Raw genomic sequence first — 16,629 nt, 5'->3', positions numbered from 1 at the left:
AGAGCATTGGTTTAATGTAAGTCGGCATTTCAGAGCACTCAGCCCTCTGCATCGGCTGTCTTACAACTAAATCAAGTGTTCCTTTGAGAGAGTAAGACAGAAGGAAGCAACAGGAAAACACGATTCAAACAGCACAAGCTTTGTCTCAAGGGTTGTGAAACCCAGCATTTGTCAAGGCTGAAATGCGCGGATAGTCACTAGAAAGGCTTCCCCAGAGCTGCGGGTGGTCAGCATCTCTGACATTCAGGCCAAGTGTCTGTTTTTCAGTTTAAATCCAGACTTGGATTCAGTCATTGAGTTTGCTGAGGCTTGAAAGGTTATTGAATCATTGCTGCCTTAAAATACACGGTACTGCATACCTTGTGGCATACTTACTTCACCCTACTTACTTGATGCCGCAGCTACCACAGAGGAGTATGCTGGGTGAACACTGCTAGAACCTAAAAATAAGAGATTTTAGTTTTCAGTTATTGAACTAAAAACCTCAGTGTTAATAAATAAGAATAAACAGAGAAGGAAAGATTAAGGAAAATCAGGTGTGCAAAAATCATATGATAATTTCTTCCCAGTGTTATAATATTTTAAATCCAAAAATTGTTATAAAAAAATTACAACTTTCATTTATTGAAAGTTATCACAAAGTTAATTCTAAAATGAGTCTTGACGTATTTGTTGAACTTTAAGTCCAGACATGTGAGTCAAAGAACTATTTGTTGACTCCTATACCTGAAAATCATGACAGCGTTCGGGGATGGAGAGCTTTTTCCCATATGAATCAGTTTGTATGCCAGGATATTATATGTAAAGATAAAGACTAGCCACAATTTTACTGCAGATGAACTCTTATCTCAAGAGAATTTACTCATGTTTGTGTCTATGTCAGACACACTAATTTTGTATCTATTTTGAAGGTACAACTCTAACTCCATCCCATCTGCTGGAATTATTTTTTTTTATCCACTCCTAGTATTTCTACATTGAATTACTGAATTAATGATCCACTAAATCATGGTATATTCAGCTGCATGTCTTGTTCCTTAAATTTTAGGAAAGCTGTAGGTCAGGAGGAAAGCAATGCAAACATCTGTGCTACTGACCTATGTCTCTGACCCTGTGCAGCCCGGGTCTAGTCTTGGCTGCAGCTGCAACTGTAGCGGTTCTGGTTGTTGCAGGCGTTGTGGTTGGCTTTGGCGTCGTGGTGGAAGGATCCGTCGTCGTGGTCGTTGGCGTTGGGGTTGTGGTGGCCATTTGCGTGGCTGGTGTCGGCACTGGAGATGTCTGATACTCTTTGTGCACTGTGTCCCCTGTGTGAACAAGGACACGATGACTGCAGCTGGATGTGTGACAGGGAAGCAACCCAGACGCTGCTGTTGTCCTCAGGATATCTACCACCATCCTCATCTGTGGAGCCATTAGTGCCTTCGTTACTGTGTGGATGTGTAGCACCAGTGCCTGTGTGACACAGTGTCACACTGCTCTCCAAAGGGGGCTGACAACAGCCCGTTACACCCTTAGTGTTTTCCCAACGCTTTTCTGCTTTGGCCAGGAGCACCTATCAGCCTGACACGTCTCAGACCTGTGAAATGGGTTCAACCAGCCAATTGCAGCTTCTGTGTTGCCATCATCTCTCCTCAGCGTAATTAAGCAGCTAGAAAGTCCATATAAATGGAAATCAGCTGATATCTGGTGATGAAAGATGGCCATTCTGAGGCATAGGCCAGAATAAAAGCTGCGTTGCCCACCACAGCACCGGAATGCTTTTGTCAGAAAGACAACTTTTAGATAACGGTGATTCGGGGAGCGGGTCAGAGCCGGAGCAGGGAGCGTTAGGGCTTCGGCTGGGGGCAGCGGGGGAGAGCACCACCTGGGAGGTGCCGATTTCATCTAACTCTGACTCATCTCACAGTTGCTACTGCTTTTAAAACGTATCGTCTGTTGTGAGAACAGACAATTCTAGTTGCAAAACGTGCATCCTAAATATCCTTAAATGAAATTGTTAACATGCTTATAGCTCTTTCAGTTTTTTTGTCTCAAAAAAGACCCTTCACCGTTATCTTCTCCATCTCTCCACAAAAAACCTGCCCTAAAAATATATTCCATGTTCACCGCAGTCTTGTTCCTCTCCTCCCTGCCCATAGCCCTGGGGATGGCCTGGCACACTGTGTACATGGGAAGGGGATGGTGTACAGTCTGTTCATTGCTGCACAGCACAAGCTTGTGTTTTATTGCTGGATGTTCTCCTTTTGGAAAGCATCGTCATGAAGCTGTCTGGGGGATTAATTACCACCTAATGCTAGCCAGTGAAAAACTCCGATCTCAGACAGTTTTAATGGGATAACGCTGAAAGAGAGCTCGGAAGAAAAACAAAACAACTCAGCTGAAAAAAAAAAAATCAGTATGAATGGCTCTCTTTGGGCTGCACAGTGCCCTGCTCCACGCTGCTGCGCTAAAAGAAAGAAGACAGAGGAGGGCACAGTGAGCCTTCCCCTGTGATGTGGTGCTGCTGGAGCGGGCAGCAGGCACATTGGCTGGCTTCAAACCCCCGGCGGCAAGGAGCGGGGAAGCTGGGAGCTGACAGTATTAGCAAAAAACCCACGGAAACAGCGTAGTAAGAGCAGAGAAAAGATGTTGCCTTGGTGCACGTTGGCTGGGTTTCTGGTGGAGCCCCAAGAGGAGGGCTCTGGAGGGCTAGCCGTTCCCAGTGTTCCTCCGGGCACGGTGCCCACCTCTCTCACTGTATCTTCAAAGGGTCTGCAGGACGCGTGTCCTGTGCAGGAAATTGCCGAGAGCTGTAATGCAGGCTTCTGAATTTCCTGACACCTGAGCTCACCCGAAGCACGGGAAGAAATTAAACCAAGAAGGTGCCCTCTCTTCTCTGAACTGGCACGGGCCCTTCGAGCACCATTGCAGGAGCTCACACGACGGGGTTGGTTTGGTGGGAAAGAGGCTGCAGAGAGGAGGTTGGATGGGGGAGGTAAAGTTTAGACTGGGATGGATAGTGTGAAAGAGCATCGAGATGCCCAACCCATACCTTGTTCTGATGCTTTTTCAGATGTGTTAGCAGTGTCTGCGCCCTTTGCAGCTTTTTGGTCTTGCTCTGGCTTTTTAGGCTCTGAAGCAAAATGAAGCACATTAGGAAAGGCAGTTGTGGAAGAAAAGAATTTTTAGTCTCCTATTTAGAGTTTATCAGTCCCCAAAGGAAGGCATCACATCACCTGGCATTATGTGGGTCAGTCAGTCTAACCAGAGCTTTCTCACAAAGCGAGAAAAAGCGGTGGCTGGGTGCCTCTAGAGAGTGGTCACCCCATATTTTGGTGACAAATTGAGGCATTTTTACTGCTTAAAAGCTCTCGCCAAAATCAATAGAATTTCTGCAGTGAGCAATAAATATGGGGTTTTACCACTAATAAAGCCAATACTCATAAGATTAATGCATCATGTTGTTGATTTTTTTCTCTGAATATCAGCATGTCCTGAGAATCAGGGTGACGGTGTGCGTAGGGTGTTCGGGGAATACTAGCTAACATGCAATATTTCAGTCACTAATTCACGTTCAGATGTAGTTCTTTCTTGCCTGACATTAGGTCATCATGGGGCTGAATCCTGAATGCCGTGGACTGGCTTAGAAGGAAAAGGGAGATTTTTTTGGTCCTTTTTTTCTTCTAAGACCCAAAATCATCAAAGTACTTGGAACATTTATTACAGTTCATTTACTGCTACCCTGCAAAAGATTCTGCCTCTGCTTTTGTATCTGAGTACTGGAGGATATTGATCTTCCATTTTTTTATCTTCTTTTTAGGCAGCATTGACCTATTTGAGTTGATCAAGGTTAACCATTTCCTGGAAATTTCTATTATTTTCTAAAACAACATCTTTTTATTGTTTTTACCAGCTGTGAATAGTTACAATTTTTGGGAAGCTTTTTCTTGCTGTGCCCGGCATTTGGGAAGCACTGGAACCACCAGCAGCATTTAAAGAAATGTCAGGCACTATGAATCTCCGGTGTCCCTGGGATGAGGACCAAAATTGCATCTCTGACAGCTGATCAGGTGTGAAGCAGGATTTTTCACTAATCTGTCAATGAGTCAAATCCTCAAAGGACTGCTTTTACCTCCTACAGATGATGGGTTTAAGTATCCAAGTGAACAATATGGTCTCTATAATTTAAATCAGAAGAAAAAGGTATCTTTTATTAAAATTAAAAAAAAAAAAAAAAGAGTAGGAAATCCTCTATCACAAGATGGCCCCAGCACCATATTACAGAGATTTTTATCTTAAGAACAAGCTGTTTCTAACAGTGTATAGCTGAGATGGCTGGGCTAAGGAGGGCTGACGGGGCCAAGCGCGGCTCGGGGAAGATGGATTGTGACCGTCAGATCTCTTTGCTACCTGTGGAACAGGGCTGGGCAAAGCAAGGCAGTGGCATCCTCAAGCACTGGGTTTGATGTAACAGTTATTCTTTGCTCCTTTGATCATCCTAGGTTTTCTCTGCACGAATGCGCAGTCTTTGTTGCTAGGATCCTAGTGTTTTCATTCAAGAACAAAGTGAAGGAAGCCACTTGCGTCTTTGGTTTGCTGCAGGAACAGGCTCTTGGTATTTTCTTTGCGTGACTGAGATGTGACTCGATGACGCACCTCATTTCTACACCGATTCTCACATAATGTGGGTTTTAGCACTGGTGGAAGAAATCGTTGCTTGCAGCCTGCTGAGCTCTGCCCTGGCTGCGATTGTGCCTGGTTTGGTGTGAGATCTTTGGGCTGATACTTCAAGCGTGCGTACATTTGGGAATGATGAGATGTGGTTTTAGTAAATGTTTCTTAGAAAAAGCCAAGATTTCTAAGGTCTTGCCTCCCTTCTAGCAGAGCATAATGTTTGGGTCAGTAATTTTTGTGTACCTGGTCAAGATACACACAACTCTGTACCTGTTTGATTGTAAACGCAAAGGTATTGCTAACTAAAGGCATGGCTTTGAGTGATGCATATTCAGTCTGAGCAACTACAGCTTTCCCATTTAAATCTGCCTTTGTGCAAGTAAAAGCCTAAAGATGAGAAAAGAGCTCTGTAATTTGCTTCCAAGAACCACACAATAAAGTAGAGGAGAAGAGCAGCACTCCTAGAAACCTCTGTGTGGCCCTGGAGGGATGCGCCCACTGACAAGCATCTGAATTCACGGAGAAGATACAGGATGTTTTGTTATTTCTCATCTCACAGTGGATAGGCTCAGCAATCAGCAAAAGAGCCATGTTAGGGAAGTGTGTAGTAGGATGAGACATTCATCTTGTTTTCATTCACACCCCCAAGGAAGAGCCTGAACATTACACAGTTGTCACAAGGGGCACAAACAAGTGTCATTTCAGTGACGGAAGCACTTCATGTGCACTTTAGTATCTACTATCACCTGATGTGAGTCTTGATCAAAGACCTCTGAAAACAGAGACATTTTTTAAACTGACATGAGTCTTGCAGAGCAGGATGCCAACTGAAATGGTTATACAGAGTAGTTCCTTCTCGTGTCATCCTTAGCTAAAGTTGCTGCTGTGCATTGCCATCTGTGTCATTAGTATTATATTACTGTTTACAATTATACTCTCAACACTGAATATCCCAAAAGGTAACACGAATAACATCAGGAGAAAGTCAACGTGTATCACCTCGAGTGCTTTCGTATAGTCAGTACAACATCATACTCGCTAACAGATTCAAAGCAAGGGGGAAACTACTTGGAAGCAGAAGTCTGTGAAACATGGTATGACCAAAAAATAGAAATTGTCTGCGATATTTTCCATATGCTTAACATAAAAAATACTCTGAGGGATTTGGATGAGATACCAGGGGATGCGTGAACTTCTGACTCTGAATAATTATATCTTTGTATTACACAACTGAGAAGCTACAGCAGAGTTGTGAAAGGATTTAAAGTCAGCCACAGTTACTTGCCTGATTTAACAGCTGTGCTTTTTGAAGAAGAATATTCAAGAGCTGATGGATATGTCACACCTTTTCTTGGCTTGCCCTCTACAAGAAAAATCATTAGAAAACATCACAAAATATTCTAAGTTTTCTTGCAATATAATTCTCATCTAACATACATGTTCAGAATCAGAGCCCGCTTCTTTCCTGCCCAACTCATTTTCTTGAAGATTTCTTTCCTCTGATGGCAGAATCTCAAAACCATGCCACTAAAAATACCAATGCCTAAATCCAGCATCACAAAAAAAAGTTAGAAAGCATGAAAACACAGTCCTGGGAAGGATTTGAAGATGTCAGTTAGTTCATCCCTTTGCTCTCAAATGGTGTTAAGCGTAAGGGGACCATTTCTGAAGGACATCTGTATAACCTACACTTAAATGCACAGCTTCCCTAGGCAGCCTTTTCCAGAGCCCAGCTATGCAGCTGACTTAGAAAGAATGTCTGATGTGGGGTTCATTTCATCACGCACACGGCATTCTTCTCTGGCCTCACTTTTGCAAGATGCCGCTTCTGGCAACAGTCTTTTGCAGTAATAACAGTGAGAGAAGACTGTGCTTGTGTGTGGGAACACATGGCACCTATATTTAGATCTAAAATGAGAGTCCTGTCTTAAAACAATGAGGTATGTTTCCCGGTTGAGCTTGAAACCACAAATCTTCTCAGTGCTGCAGCAGATGCCGTGTTGGTGGATGCAGGACTTCTACAAGATGCTGTAATGAGTTGTGCATCTGGACCACCTCAGGTGAGCTCTACCACCACCTCCTGCAATACCCAAGTCATGATGGTGATGCTGTTGCTTTTCCTTTATTCCCTCAGTAGATTATTTAAGAAGGTGTGTGTGGCACTGCGAGCATGTCAGCTGTCATCCTGGGTGATTAATGCAGAGACCAACAGCACTGAACAGAATTAGCTGCTACAGCCTGAGCCACTGCTGGGAACTGGGGGCTGTTTCCCCCATGATGGTGTACAGAGAAGGGTATAGGACAGAGGAACTGGTCTTCTATGTGCAGGAACGGCCATGGAGCTGGAGAGGCACTGTCTTTTGTCCCTTTTCATGTCTCTATCTCCTTTGTTTTATTCCTCTCTGAAATTTCAGATGTCATTAAGAAGCCCTAGATGAAGAAGTTGGAGTTACTAACGAGGTAACGGTGTAAGGAGCTATTCCATTTCTCATTTACAGTGGTATGAACTGGGAGCAGCTCCACTGAAGTCAACACAGATCTGCCAAAGACCAGAGCCAGCAAGTTGGCATGCAAGGACAAGCTGGTAAGATCGTCCTTCTTGCCCTCAGGTCTCTCACAGAAGCTGCCCTAAGTGGAGGGCAGCAGGTCTTCACATTGACTTTCCCCTCGAGCTAAAACCAGGATCAGGAGCCAAGCAGGACTAGGGAGCTCTGCTGCCAGTATGGTAGAATGATGGAAAAGTTATAGGGCTGCAGATGATTTCTAAATGCTTTTCTTTACCCCCAACAGAGGCAGAGTTGTCAGGTATGAGTGTTTGGTACGTGGATGCAGCAATAGCATAATAATCTGATCAGAATATGTCTGTGCTGCTCTGATTTCTAGTGCAAACCTGAAGCCCGCTGCTGTGCAAATAACCTAGCGGAGGCTGGCTGCTCCTGGACTCGGGGGTTTTGATCAACAGCAACTTGCATCCCGTATGTGACAAAGGGGTAGGTCTGACGCCTGACCTGGATGTGGCCCTGGTCTCTGGAGCTGTAGTAATATGTCTTTTTCACTGCCTGGAAAAAATTACATCTAGGTTGGAGTTTACTTAACGTACTTAAAAATGGGTTTACATGTGGGCTGAAAGTACGAGCTACGGGGCGGTGGCTGCTCACCCTCTCGCGCTTGCTTGTGAGTAGCAAACCCAGAGCTTTAGGACTCTGTTTTCTTAACCCACTAGCTGCAAACCTCTCACTAAACTGAATGGAGTCATTCAAGTGAGTGCCAAGGCATTTCAGTGCTTGAAAGTGAATACTAGCACATTTGCATACCTCCCGGTGCGCTGGCTGCTCTAATCCCAGAGGACAGACCTCCTTCCCCACTGCCCCTAAATCACGCCACTTCATCGCCTGGCTCCCCCGAGGATTCCTCTTCTGAGCAGACGCTCATTCCCAATTTAAACATCACAAACTCTTGGTGACAATATCCTCAGTAGGGATAAACTGTTGGCACATTAGCAGGGTGCCGTACTGCACACGGGTCTGGTCTGCTGGAAGGGAATTCAGCTGGAGAATAGAGGACTCAGTTCAAGCTCTAAAGCTGTCCTGAAATTAAAGCCTTAGATGACTTTGTATTTTTATTAGGGAATGTTTTATGCAGCTCTGGTTTTTTGGTGACTCATGGTTGTGAAAGAAAAAAAAACAAACCAAACAAACCAAACTAATCTCTTTTTGAGAGGGAGGTCTGTCTGCATCCAGCCGCAGGCTGCTGAGATGAATAGCACAGCCTTCCCGGGGTTTTAGTCTTCTAAAATTTCTCTCCAAAATTCTAAATTTCCCAAATTTCCAGTAGGTATAGTAAAAGTTTTCTTTCTATTTATATATGAAATATGATCTATATTATGTTATATATTATGTTAGATTTACACTTGAGCTAGTTTATAAGCTAAATAGCTCCACTGACATCATAAAATTAAGTGCATGAGGGGCAAATCTCATCATGGCTACAAATACACAGATTTCTCATCAACTTCTCTTACATACACTTGTAACTTTCTCTTGTATCTTCCTTTATAGTGTCTTGTTAATGAAGAACAAAGATTTGTTACTATAAATCAAAAATTCTTACAGTTTTATGGGAGATTAACTGAGCTGCTGCTGAGGTAAAAAAAAAAAAAGAAATAATCTTATTTCCCATTTATGTACCAAAATTACAATGTGCTGTTTGTTGGGGAAAAAAACCAGCAACAAGTACAAGTAGCAATTCAGCTATTCCAGGAAATTCCTACTCATCCAAAATAAATCCTTCTCATAGTGTGGTGTACCCATGGCAGAATGCTATAAAAAGTGCATCCAAATACATTAATGCAAACTCCAGATGACAGTTCATTTCGGTTAGTTTCTGAGACCTCCTTTGCTGTCCACAAATTTTCATATGAAAAGAACATTTCTGTATTTTTAGTGGCTGTTCCGTTACTTGAGCTGTCGATTTTTCTGGGAATGATGTAGTTAACTAATTTCAGTTGGTTGTACCTATCCTAAACCTCCAAAAGTGTGGACCAACAGGAACTGACTGACTCTATGGACGCAGCAAGAAGTTCGATGTAGAAATTGTACGTAAAGCAGCGTAAATTAGACCCTCCTTTCACACCGGTTGAAGGAGTGCAAGTAGCTTTAGGACAATCTGAAGCTGGTGCAAAGGGGATCTAATTTACAAAAAAAAAAAATCTGTGAATTTTGTCAGTGAATGCAAGTGAGCTGCTGTATAAACTATGGCGAGAAAAAGGGAATGAGCATTAAATTAAGGTGTATTAACACTAAACAGGTCTTTAAAATGAGAAGGCTGTTTCCCCCTCCGCCCGTTGCTGCCCGGGGAGGGCAGGCAGCTCCGGTGCCCTTCTGCCATACCTGACACGAGGAAGGACTCCCTCCAGCGTGGCAGTGACAGGGACCGGACACCGTTAGAGAAGCTCCCGCGGTAGCCAGAGTGGCCAGCGACTTTCTGAACCAGGATCTTCCCACCTGTGTTGTCGATGATACCACTGCAGGGGGAAAAACACGGTGTCTGAAGGCAGAAATTCCCCCAAAAGACTCAGAAACCTTTCAACATCACAAGATGTATGAACCATGCACTTGCACCTTCAGACCAGAAGCTGCCGTGGAGCTGTGAGGCTGCTGCTCCGTCTGCTGCTAAGAGGTGTTTGTGCTGCTGCTGCACAGAGACCAGCGCTCTGTTACAAAGTGCTGTCGGGATCTCTTTGCTCTTCCCACTGTGATCCACTGCTCCTGGTTTAAGGCTGACCTAGCTGCACACCAGAACAAGCTGCTGCCTTCGTTAAATTTCCTGCAAGCTTGACTGAATGACTGAAGGTACAGGGAGAGGTACTTGGAGGAGTTTTAGGGCCGACGATGTGGCAGAAATACAAACAGGAGGCAAACCTCCCGCTTGCTTGACCTTTTCTCAGACTAATGTTTTCTTTGAGTTCCAGGATGTGTTGCTACCTGCAGAAAACTGACCTCAGCCTGGAGTAAACTAAACACAGTGTTACTGGAAGCTGTAAAAAACCTGACAAGCTCCATGTGCAGTGTTTGATATGACCTAACGTATCTCCAGCCAAACAGAAAACCTTCGGTGCATGCACCCTGCTGTGGCATCGTGAGGAGAGCAGGGGAGCCAGGAAGCAGCTGCGACTCCAGCGGGGTGGTGGGACTGGCAGGAAAACTAGCAATGGGCAGCAAAGAATGGTGGAGAACGTGTTAGCGCTGTAGTTTTCTCTGATGACTGCAAGAAGCTGCTGGTGAAATAACTGTAAGGAAAGGAAATGCATTGTCTGAGGAAATGCAACATCTAAGCTAACAAAGGCAAACCCAGCTGGCAAAGGAGGAAAGCTGAAACCCTCGCTGCAGCAGTACGGGCTGCCAGCGTTGGAACTGTGGGGGAGATTGCAGCCGCTGTCAGTATTTTGTACAAACTCTGGGTGCACAGACATACAGTTTCCGTTGTGCGCTTGTATCTGAAGGAGGGATTTGTCATTTGAAAGCCAGTTACCTGGCACCATGTCCCCAGCCAGGGGCTGAGCAGAGGGAGCCGCAGCCGGGAGGTGACAGCCCTGCGCACACGGGCACCTCAGCCAGGGCACTGCACACTGCACAGGGAAGGGGGAAAAGTCCCAAAGCCTCAACTATTCAACTTTACTCAAGGTCCTAGCTATTTCACAGAACTGAAAGCACTGCAGTAGCTCAAATAACTCCAAAGGAAGTCCAGTTGTCAATCAGACTTCTTAAGTTCTTGATGCATTTGCTGCTGAATGCATCATGCCTTTCCATCTCGCCTGCAATTATGATGTGTTTTGGTTCTGAAGTTATTCTTCATTAAAATTTCATGCACATTTTTGCATGGCTAATAAAACTCAGCAGAATCTGTGCTATAAAATTAATGTTATACATGTCTTTGTCCAGTATCCTTTTCTGTTGCAGGAAAGCACACTACTCAGCCTTTGATGTCAAGGACAGTTAAATTCAAATCTAGAGAACCAAAACCAATCCCAGGAGTATGAGAGTCAAATGTGTTCATCACTGGTGATATGCCTATCTTTTTCAGAAGCTTTGTTAGTAGCAGCAGCTCCATCCCTATCTTCCACTCAAATAATAATAATATTACAGCAATAATTTGCTGTGCGTGAATGAGAGATCTGCAAATCTCAAGACACTTCTGGAGTTGAGACACATCTTCAAACATGACTGATTTCAACAGGAATACAGGATTGACAGCACTTTATAAGATTGTATCCATAGCATCACCTGTGATCTTTCTTGCAGGTTTCCTACTAGAACAGCAGCCTGCAATCAAACCTACAAGGAAGTGGGAACTTTAAAGGATCTGAAAAGCCAAGAGCTCCTGAACAATGAAATGACTGTTTTATCTGAGTGCCTTGTTCATTTAAACTCACTCACCTGTGAATTGCAGCATTACACACGCTGGAAAAGGAAGCGTAAATGTCTGTGCCGTAAACACGGTATTTTACATCTTGACATCCAGGAGGGCATTTTGCAATGAATTCTGGATTGATTATCTTCCCCGCCTTGACATCGCAATCGATCTGGGGTACATCTGTGAGTGTAAAATCTTGGTGAAGTCAGACAGAATGTTTTTATAGCTGAGTGATCTTGTCATGAAACAATGAGTAACTAAGCGACAGGGATGCTCTCCTCTTATGCCTTCCCATCAATGGTTTTGGGATACAGGACAGGTCTATGTGTTCTGCGTCTACAGTGTAACACATAATAATGCCTGTACCGAGGGATGGGGCTGTAGGGGGATACAGGACAGGTCTATGTGTTCTGCATCTACAGTGTAACACATAATAATTCCTGTATTGAGGGATGGGGCTGTAAGTAAGGATGGACTGAAGAAGCCTGAGGGTATTTCTGACCTTCAGAGCTTGCTTCTCTGAAGCAGATACCCGTTATGACACTTTGCTGGAGAGAGAAAGAAATGTAGTCACCCAGGCTGTGGTTAACGTGGGAAGGAGCGGGCAGGGGAGGAGGTGGCTGTGATGAAGACTGGAAAGGTCTGTGCACACACGAGGCAGGATGTGGTTAACGTGGGAAGGAGCGGGCAGGGGAAGAGGTGGCTGTGATGGGGACTGGGAAGGTCTGTGCACACACGAGGCAGGATACTTCCCAAGCCTCCTGCTGTGCTCGCGTAGCTCCGTGCCATCTATAATGCCAGGCTGTGGACGCAGCCCATTATCTTGGCCTTGATTTTTAGAACTATTTGCTGGGTACAATTTAGTTTGAACAAGGGGTTTAAATGTGAGTTCACAACCTCGCAGCAGGCTTGTTTGTCAACTAAATGAGCAAAATAATCTGTGGACAGAAACGCTCTTACAGCAGTGTAGCTGAAAGTTATACCTCCTAGTGCACAGGACATGCACCGCTCGTCTCGTGCTAATCAGCTATATAAGCTTTGTGTCACAGCAGATCCATTTCACAGAGTTATGTCTCTCTGTGAAAACCTGAGTGCTTGCTTAGGTCCTTGGGTGGTACCTAATGACCTACAAAGACACGTTTTAGTCGTGAAGTACACGGTTGCCCCTTTACACATGTTCAGTAGCACATACTTTAGTTAGTGGTTTGATTTCAGTAAAAGAATCTGTTAGTTAACATACACTCCCGTTGACGCCATGGAAAATTGTGAAGAGTCACCTGAATATAACCTGACTTTGCACTTTTTTGATGCATCAGACACGCCTGCTGTAAAACAGCCGAGAATACTACTGGGACCACTTACATAGCTTAGCCTTTTTCATCTTCTTTGTGGCTTCCTTAGCTGCATATGTACATGTAAGAAACACACCTAAAACAAAGAAAACATTTATATCAGGGAAAAGGGGAACTATCAACATCAGTCACCACAAGCTCCTGTGCATGAGATTTCCCAAATTTGGATCAATGGGTTGAAAAAATGAAATGGGAATATTCTCATCCACAGCTAGCTTTCTCCTTGGTTAGTGTCACAGTCAAGATGACATCTACTGTGGGACAGTTTTTGGGAGGCGATTAAAGATCAGTTCAGCTCACACGTTCATCTCACTGTCAAAAGATGCCATTGAGGCCATGTGGTCCAGAAAACCACGAAAGGCCCCGGTATTGCCACAAGTGGTAGAAACTCTTTGTAATAGGTGTGATAGAGATGTCAGTGAAACTACGTGCTCTGTGGGTAAAGAAACTGGGAAGTCAGAGGAAGATCCTTCTTAATAGCCGGGTGGGGAGGTTATCCTGTAATCATGTGTTGTGGCATTTCACTCACTGGTGGTAGCAGGTATGGGATACTGGGCAGCATTACAGACTGTATGAGGTTCTGGTGGGGAATGTCCCAGTAGCTTGTCCCAGCAAGGGCACTGATTTTCTTTAATAAGTAGAACTATGATTTGAAAAATGTAATATTAAAAGAGAAATGCGTTCTTACGTTAAAACGCACATCACAACATATGCGTGTAGCTTACCTTGTTAGGTTTACTTGCTAAGTGCATGACAGACTTAATTCTCTGTGCTTATTTTATAAGCACTATATTATGGGTAATTAATAACTGCATTACAAATATCTGGATTTTCCTATTCACCTTTCCCTTCTCTGAGCTTTCAGAGGCAATCGAAACTCTCTATGGTGTATTGGCTGATCCTCTCACCATTTATTAAATCAATCTTACTAGAGTATGCTACAGCAGTCTTATTTCTTTCTTTTGTGCTTGTCTCCCCCTAGACTGGTTGCAGAGAGTTTGCAGACTTAATCACAACTAGAACTTGCTGAAAAGAAAAATCAGTCTCACAGTGTCTGAAGTGACAGTGTGTAGATGCAGTATTGAGGCTTTGTGTCACTGGTTCAGTTGTGTAACTAAGGCAAAACTGTAGTTAGAAAAAAAAGAGGAGTGAACCAGTGGAAAATAAAGTGCAAAGTCACAACTACATGCAATGTTAGGGCATAATTTAATGTGGAGAAAATAATTTGTTCTCTTAGTAAAGACAGAAGAACTGCATAGATAGCTATGAATTTGAACTAAGAATGGTTATCCTGCCAGACTTGAGGATCCCAGAGAGACGGAATATTTCCTGGGAATATCACAATTAAAGTCATACAGCACCATTAAGCTAGGTGGTGGCTGGACCTCCGTCAAAGGGAGACATGCAAGTCAAGTACACTAAGAAGTCATGCTTGATCAACCAGAGTGTTCATGTGAGATGAAATGCTAATTCTGGAGTCTCTACATGTTCCCAAAATGCAAGATTCTGTCTGACTGCCAGGGGAAAGAAAACAAGACACATTTATAGCTTTCTTCCTTCGGCACCTTCTTTTTCATGGAAAGAGCAAGAACAGAGAGAAAAGTTGGGAAAGGATGCTCCCATGTAAAGAAACAGCTGATTTTTCTTTGGAGGGAATCTACATTACGGACATTTTTCCAGCCCAGTTGTGCCATCTGATACGGACTGCATGCAGCTGGTCGTGTACTTAGAGATCTCTGCAAGTAGTTAATATTGTTTCTACGTCAAAGTCAAGAAGTTTGGGTAGCCTGTTTCTGAAGAGCTGTGCCAAGGCTTACTCCACGTGTCATTGAGAGCTTCATCAGCCGTGGAGTCCAAAGGGAAGAGAAGCCAGCAGCCACTGGTCAGCCAGGACAGGAGAGTACAAACCCACCAACTACTGATTGCAGCACATCAACTCTACTTACCCAAGAAGGTTGCAATGACCGTGGTCTTCATGGTGAGTAAAGCAAAATCTGGATGTGTCACTAAGGAGCACTGAAAAGGAAAAGAAGAGTACATGAGGCTGCATTCGGAGGTATCACAGATGACACTGGAATGGTGAAGGAAGAGTGACTGTGCACTCTTCTTCAGTGTTCCATAGTCCTCATGTGCTGCATCCTCTTCTCGTGCTTTGCAATGAGCAATGGAAGTCACCAGAGGGGATGGTGTTTGGGCTGTGGCACTCCCATGGACCAATTTTTTATTTCTGACCAAGATTTGTCTTTTTTCTCAGGAAACCAAGACTTCATTCCACATACTTACCTCTGAAGCCGGTGGCAAGAGAGGGCATGATGGGTATGGACATGCTCTGACAGCTATTCAAGTTCATTCACTACTCTTCTGAGCCATAATCACAGGATTGTATTGTCTGCACATCAAACCACACCGTGGGTAATCTCATAAAGATACGGAAAACATAAGTCTGTTCATGCCTGAAGGACATTGCATAGAGTATCTTGCAATTGTGCCATCATTTGTGAGTTTTCTTTCCTTTGCTGAGGATGTGTGCGCATGCATGCCCGTGAGCACTGGAGAGTAAGAGGACTCTGTCAGAACATCTGGATGTTTTTTTCTGGGTCTGCAGATATGGTTCCTGACCCCTGCTATCCCTGAAACTCTCAGTCAGGCTACAAGAACACAAACTTATCAAGAGATAATCCCTCTCAGCTCCTCTTGAACATCACCTCTCATGTTACGGTATCAGTTATTTGGTGATTGTTGAGGGAATCCTGGATGGGATTCTCATAATTCATCTCGGTCATTAAAATACTCCAAGATGCTTGACAAATATCAGAGTAAAAAGTCTGAGAGGGAGAAAATATTAGTCTGTTGCACAGGAAAAACTCAAGGATCAAAATAAACTTGGTCTTCAAAGAAACTGATTGCATGCTTACAAATGGAAATATTTGTACCAAAATAAAAATTAGCTTGCTATCAAGGAAGAAAATACATGGAATGTTAAAGCTGCAGATGATCAGGAGAAGCAAGATATCTGCCTCCTGGAAAAATGGTAGTGGCAGATTTAACTTAGGGACTTGTGTGCTCAGAACTGGGCGTTGGCCTGCCCAAAATTAGACTCCCAAGACAGATAGAGAGAGAAAAAGTATCTGCAATTTGTCTTCATATACAATGTTTACGCATTTTTTATTTTAATTACTCTTCTTTTTCAAGCAAGCTGCGTGTTTCTTGAGTGAGGATGACTAAAATATGTGCTGGACTAAACTGAGTTCTGCCAGTTCTAGGCTTGTATAATTTATAACCCTTTTTACATGGACCAGCTGCACCTCGGATTTTTGCTTCTGTGCTACAGTCAGAGAAGTTCAAATGCCAGGACATGCTAACAGTATCACTTCCTAATAGTACTACATCTTTCCTTAATAATCTCCCTAAAACAACCCTCCTGCTAGGCTGCTAAAGCTGAAAGCAACCAAGGTTGCTCAGGAGACACCAAACTGAATCCTGGGGGGTGGAAAGTGGCTCAACACGGTGACTATGTCTTTCTGCAGAATGATGGACAGTGCAGTTGGGGTGACCCCAGACTGTACAAGCTGTAGCAGCAAGAGAAGTTATGGGGTAATATTCTGCTGTAACTATTAGCTTTCATGAAAAAGCTTGCCCATCTCCTGGGAAAAAAAATATCCATTTTAAGCCTTTACTGCAGTGTATTTCCACTATGAAGCTGCTAAAGGAC

At 43.8% G+C, this 16,629-nt stretch overlaps 1 protein-coding gene across 1 annotated transcript in view; it reads right to left on the bottom strand.

Moving 5' to 3' along the window:
* The window catches only part of VIT (vitrin), a 33,104-nt gene extending 18,210 nt beyond the window's left edge, over nt 1-14,894 (bottom strand). Inside the window, exons 1-8 of the mRNA XM_010082040.1 lie at nt 14,864-14,894; nt 12,928-12,993; nt 11,589-11,745; nt 9,543-9,676; nt 5,939-6,016; nt 3,032-3,112; nt 1,098-1,304; nt 390-440 (exon numbers count right to left, since the gene is read on the bottom strand). Of these exons, the coding sequence (XP_010080342.1) occupies nt 390-440; nt 1,098-1,304; nt 3,032-3,112; nt 5,939-6,016; nt 9,543-9,676; nt 11,589-11,745; nt 12,928-12,993; nt 14,864-14,894 (805 nt within the window). The remainder of the gene's footprint in view (nt 1-389; nt 441-1,097; nt 1,305-3,031; nt 3,113-5,938; nt 6,017-9,542; nt 9,677-11,588; nt 11,746-12,927; nt 12,994-14,863) is intronic.
* Nucleotides 14,895-16,629: the final 1,735 nt, after the last annotated feature.

Source organism: Pterocles gutturalis, unplaced genomic scaffold, assembly GCF_000699245.1.
Source record: "Pterocles gutturalis isolate BGI_N339 unplaced genomic scaffold, ASM69924v1 scaffold9979, whole genome shotgun sequence".
NCBI lineage: Eukaryota > Metazoa > Chordata > Aves > Pterocliformes > Pteroclidae > Pterocles > Pterocles gutturalis.
The sequence above is the reverse complement of the archived record's forward strand: the minus strand, read 5'-3'. Positions and strand labels throughout refer to the sequence as shown.